General features: G+C 34.4%; 1 protein-coding gene across 1 annotated transcript; it reads left to right on the top strand.

Moving 5' to 3' along the window:
- The first annotated feature begins 1,512 nt into the window (after positions 1-1,512).
- On the top strand, positions 1,513-2,444 carry LOC115717854 (uncharacterized mitochondrial protein AtMg00810-like). The gene is made up of 2 exons (XM_030646824.2): positions 1,513-1,575; positions 2,070-2,444. Exons 1-2 carry the CDS (start codon positions 1,513-1,515, stop codon positions 2,442-2,444), a joined length of 438 nt encoding a protein of 145 aa, XP_030502684.2.
- The last annotated feature ends 2,437 nt before the right edge of the window (positions 2,445-4,881 follow it).

A 4,881-nucleotide genomic window follows, 5' to 3' on the forward strand; every position in this document is an offset into this window, starting at 1 on the left:
CTTCATAAGTAAATTTGAAAACATAAACTGAAAACTAAAAAATAGACCCAAATGCAATTTACTATATTATTTTAAAATTGTATGTATTATCCCAGTCCTTGCTATAAGAGGCATAATACTTAGTAAATTGGACTGATTTACCTTGTAATGGTTTAGATAAGGCTGCCTTCATTTGTTTGTCTGAGGAGAAAATGACTGCTCCAAAACCAATCACATTTTGAGGGGTTGATATCGCTGCGTCCACATATAGTTTATAGCTAAGAACTTCTGTCTCTGTATTATTTTGCTCACTAGTACACCCAGTTGAAAACCCTTTTTTAATTTTATTTCTTTCTCGACGGATTTCATTATAATAAGAAGAGATCCATATCTTGATTTGGTGTGGAGTTCTTATAGTTCTTCCATGACTTTTCTTAATTCTTTCAAACCATATTGTCCATGCTGAAATTAACACTTTCTCAAAATCTTCTTTTTCAAGTATTTCTGATGCATACAGTAGTACTCCTTTGAAGGTCAGGTCCTCTTTTGGGCTTGCAAGAAAAAGGAAACTCATTTCCTTCCATATAACTTGTGAGAAGGAGCACCAGAAAATTGCATGTGCATTGGTATCGTTCCCGAAACCACATATAGAACAATTACTATGAGATGAGCTTTGTCTTCGAAATAGACCACTAAAGGAGGATAAAATTTCATGAAAACCCTTCCATCCAAAATGCAAAATTTTCTTTGGAATTTTTATTGCCCAGTATGAACTCCACCAAGCTGCCATAACTCATATTTTAGTTTAAAAATGCCAAGTAATTACTTTTAAAGTGACATGTTGAACACTCATTAATGGCAAAAATAGCTCTGTTGGAGCTAGCAACGGTCACGAGGACAAGGTCGAGGAAAATAAAATGAGAGAGGAAGAGGGAGGGTGAGCGAAGTGAAAACCACGGCTGGCAGTCAAAAGAGAATGGAGTTAGAGCGATTAAGAGAGAAAAACAATTTAGAAAATTTAGGGTTTAATGAGAGAGAAAAATTAATAAAATGATATTTCAAATTAATAATTACAAAAATAGCATAATAAATACCATAAAATTAAAAAAAAAAATAATAATAATAACCAAGCCCATAAAAAGTGGGCAAACATAAAACCATCACATTTTTCAAAGAAAGTTTAAAAATATTATATTATGTGTTATTTCCTCATTTCAAATTCAATAAAATTTGCAAAAGTAAAGATATCCAATGGGCTTGTGTTGAGCATGGACTGATGGGCTTCAGCTGCTAGCAAAGACCCAATCTATCTCGCCAACTATGTTTGTCACATGTTTGTTGCCGTAAGTGTCCTTGTCTTATTTGCGTAATAGTATTCATGATTCTTATTGCCTTTCTGTTGACCATATCATGCCGTTTTTCACTTTTGAACTTTTTAGGGAACTCTTCTTGTCAGCAAGTGGGTTCATAAGGTGAAACTCAATGTTGATGGTTCATTGTACATGTTGAAATAGACTAGTAGTAAAGGGCTATATGCAGGCTCTAGGTATTGACTATGAGAAGACATTTTCTTTAGTAGTTAATACAGTCAGAACTGTACTATCTCTAGCTGTTACTTCAAATTGAAAAGTCACTGAATTAGATGTTAGCAATGTATTTATTAATGGATTTCTAACTAAGAGAGTTTTTATGTAACAACCTCCAAGGTTTGTAGATCAGACCAAACCAAAATCATGTATGACTTCTACACAAGGCTCTTTATGGTCTTAAACAAGCTCCAAGAGCTTGGACTGACAAACTTAAAACTAGTCTACTTGGGGTTTCAAAACATCAAAACCGGACACATCCTTGTTTGTGTATGGTACTAGAGACATCCTTCTTATACTCCTAGTCTATATTGATGATATTCTAGGAACGGACCCAAACAAGAATCTTATATCTAAACTAGTTACAGATTTCAACAATCAGTTTTCTCTTAAAGATTTAGGTGATATTCACTACTTTCTTGGAAATATTTAGAGATTCTAATGGGATGTTCTTGTCTCAAACTAAACACATCACAAATCTTCTAGTTAAGTTTCATATGGCAGGAGCTAAGAGTTTGCTCTAAACCTATTAGCAATACAACAAAACTGTCCTTAAATGATGAAGAACCATTTAGAGAACCTACTTTGTACAGAAGCATAATTGGGGCTTTCCAATATCTTATTCTTACCAGACCAAATGTTGCCTTCGCTATCAAAAAACTGATTCAATTTCTCAAATCTCCAATAATGTTACATTGGGAAGCATGCAAGAAGTTGCTGAGATATCTCAAAGGCGCTATCTCTGGTGGATTGTTCCTAAAACCTTCTGTCGTCATGACTATAGAAAGCTACTCTGATGATGACTGGGCTAGTTGTTTTGATGATAGAAGATTAACAGGAGGATATGTGGTGTATTTAGGTGATAATCTAATCTCATAATCCGCAAAGAAGCAAGAAGTTGCTACTTGCTCAAGCAATGAAAGTGAATTTCGTGCTTTAGCAAACACAGCAACTGAACTAATTAATTAAAATGGATTGTCTCCTTGCTTATTGAACTACAAGTTGTCTTATCTCATTGCCATGTTATTTTGGTTGACAACTAGAGTGCAACCGCTCTAGCAGCCAACTAGGTTTTCCATGCTCTATCAAAACACATTGAGAACAATTTGCCTTTTGTCATGGACCAAATTTTGGAAAAGAAGTTATCAGTTCATTATGTTTCCAGTTTTGATCAAGTGGTTGACATGCTTACCAAACCCTTGGCTAAGGATCGTTTTAGCTACCTTAAATCCAAATTCAAAATGGCTCAAACTCCTTTTTGTTTGAGGGGGGATGTTAACACAGTTAGCTTTAGTTTAGTTGATGGTGTAACAGTTAGTTAAGGTAGTTAATGAGTTTTTTTAATAACTAATTGTACTTTGCATCAATAACTCATATATAAATAAATGGTCTTTAATTGATTAGAATAGCTTTTCCTAAGATGATTCTATCAGTCTTTTTCTCTTCTTGCTCTGTTCAAGGCTTTCTTTCTCTACACCCTTTCCTTGTACAATTCAGATCTCTCTCTCCCTTTCACAAAAGAACCCAGACCCCTTCCCTTTCCTTTTATGATTCAGATCTCTCTCTCTCTCTCTCGCTCCCCCCCTTTTATGAGAGCCTCCGAAATTAGACACTTAATATATTATATATATATCAATGACGAAAGAGAAACTATATACTTGAGGATTGTTTAAAAGGTGTAAAAGCAAAGTGATGAGAAAATGTAATTAATGGTTTAACTTCTTCTTTCTTTCGAATATTACATAGTACTCTGGCATAATGTAAGACTATGACGTTATTTAACATGCTTTTTAATGCCAATTTTTCTCTAACTAATATAATTTTGTTATGGCTAACTTATTGAGGTAGACTTGTAATATATTACTCATTGTTTTTATTTTTGAATACTATTACACAAATCAGACAAGGACACTTACGGCAACAAACTTGTGACCGACATAGTTAGCGAGATAGATTTGGTCTTTGCTAGCAGTTGAAGCCCATCAGTCCATGCTCAACTCAAGCCCATTGTCACTACTATAAATATCAGAATTCGCAACGGTCCTTAAAACAATTTTTTTCGGGGACCGTCGCTAAAAAAAATTAAGTAACTATTTAAAACCGTCGGGAAATATTTAGTATTCCCAACAGTTTAAAATTGTAGTAAACAAAATAAGTGACGTTTTTTTAATAAAATGAAATTTTTTAATGGACTCGCCTATAAGGGTCCATTGAAAAATCATCACCTACTTCTTGCCACATTTTCCACGTGCCCACCTACATTTTTTCTATTTCCCACATGCCCACACCCTATAACGAAAATCTTAACTCTCCAAAACCCCACCCACGCCTCCGCACCAACGCCCTCCTCTCTCGCCGTCTTCCTCCCTCTCTCGATCTCCATTTTTTCTTGTCTCTCTCGTCCATCGATCTCCACCCACCCCTCCTCCCGTCGGTCTCCCTCTACTCTTCGTCGCATACGTCAGACCACCACCACCTCCCGTCGGTGTCCCTCTCATCTTCGTCTCATACGTCGGACCACCACCACCTCCCGTCCGTCTCCCTCTCTCTCTTTCTCTCTCTCCAAGCTCGGTATAAATATATTTATTTATTTATTTACTTTTTTATTTATTATATATATATTTATTTTGTTATCGTATAAATTTAATGTGTTTTAAAGTTAGTTGTTATTGTAACAAAATTAATTAGTTGTTTTATTTTAACTTAAGTAAAATTATAAAGCTAATGGAGGAAGAAAATTGGGAAAAATATAATGACAGAAAAATCTGTATTTTTTCTTTTTTTTTTACATTCCCGACGTTTTAAAACCGTCGCCGATACCCAGTTATAGGCAATGATTTTAAACCGTCGGGAAACCCACATTAGCATCGGTTTTGAACCTATAAGATGCTGAAATTAATGGACAATAAAACTTAGTAAGTTTAGTTTTATTATTTTTATTGTATTGAAAGATACTAATAGGAATAGCAATATATAGTATTAGGAAAACATTAAGATATACATTACTATTTTCCTTTGACTTCTATCTATCTTAATACTATCTGTTGTGCAAGAACACAGCTGAAACAACACAATGCAAACAATAACAGAACAAACTCAAGAGATCAAAGAGATCAATTAATAATGAACTGAATCGAAAGTATATGAAATCGAATTCACCAAGAATCAATGAGGCTGAGTTTTGAATATGAAGAAGAATCTTTATTGCTGAATAATCTTTGATTACAATCAATGAGAGAGAGAGATAAACCAGAAAACTGATCAACTTACAAAACCAGAAACAAGTTACATTAAATCCTCACATGAGGGAAGCCAT

Source organism: Cannabis sativa, chromosome 5, assembly GCF_029168945.1.
Source record: "Cannabis sativa cultivar Pink pepper isolate KNU-18-1 chromosome 5, ASM2916894v1, whole genome shotgun sequence".
NCBI classification, from domain to species: Eukaryota; Viridiplantae; Streptophyta; class Magnoliopsida; order Rosales; family Cannabaceae; genus Cannabis; species Cannabis sativa.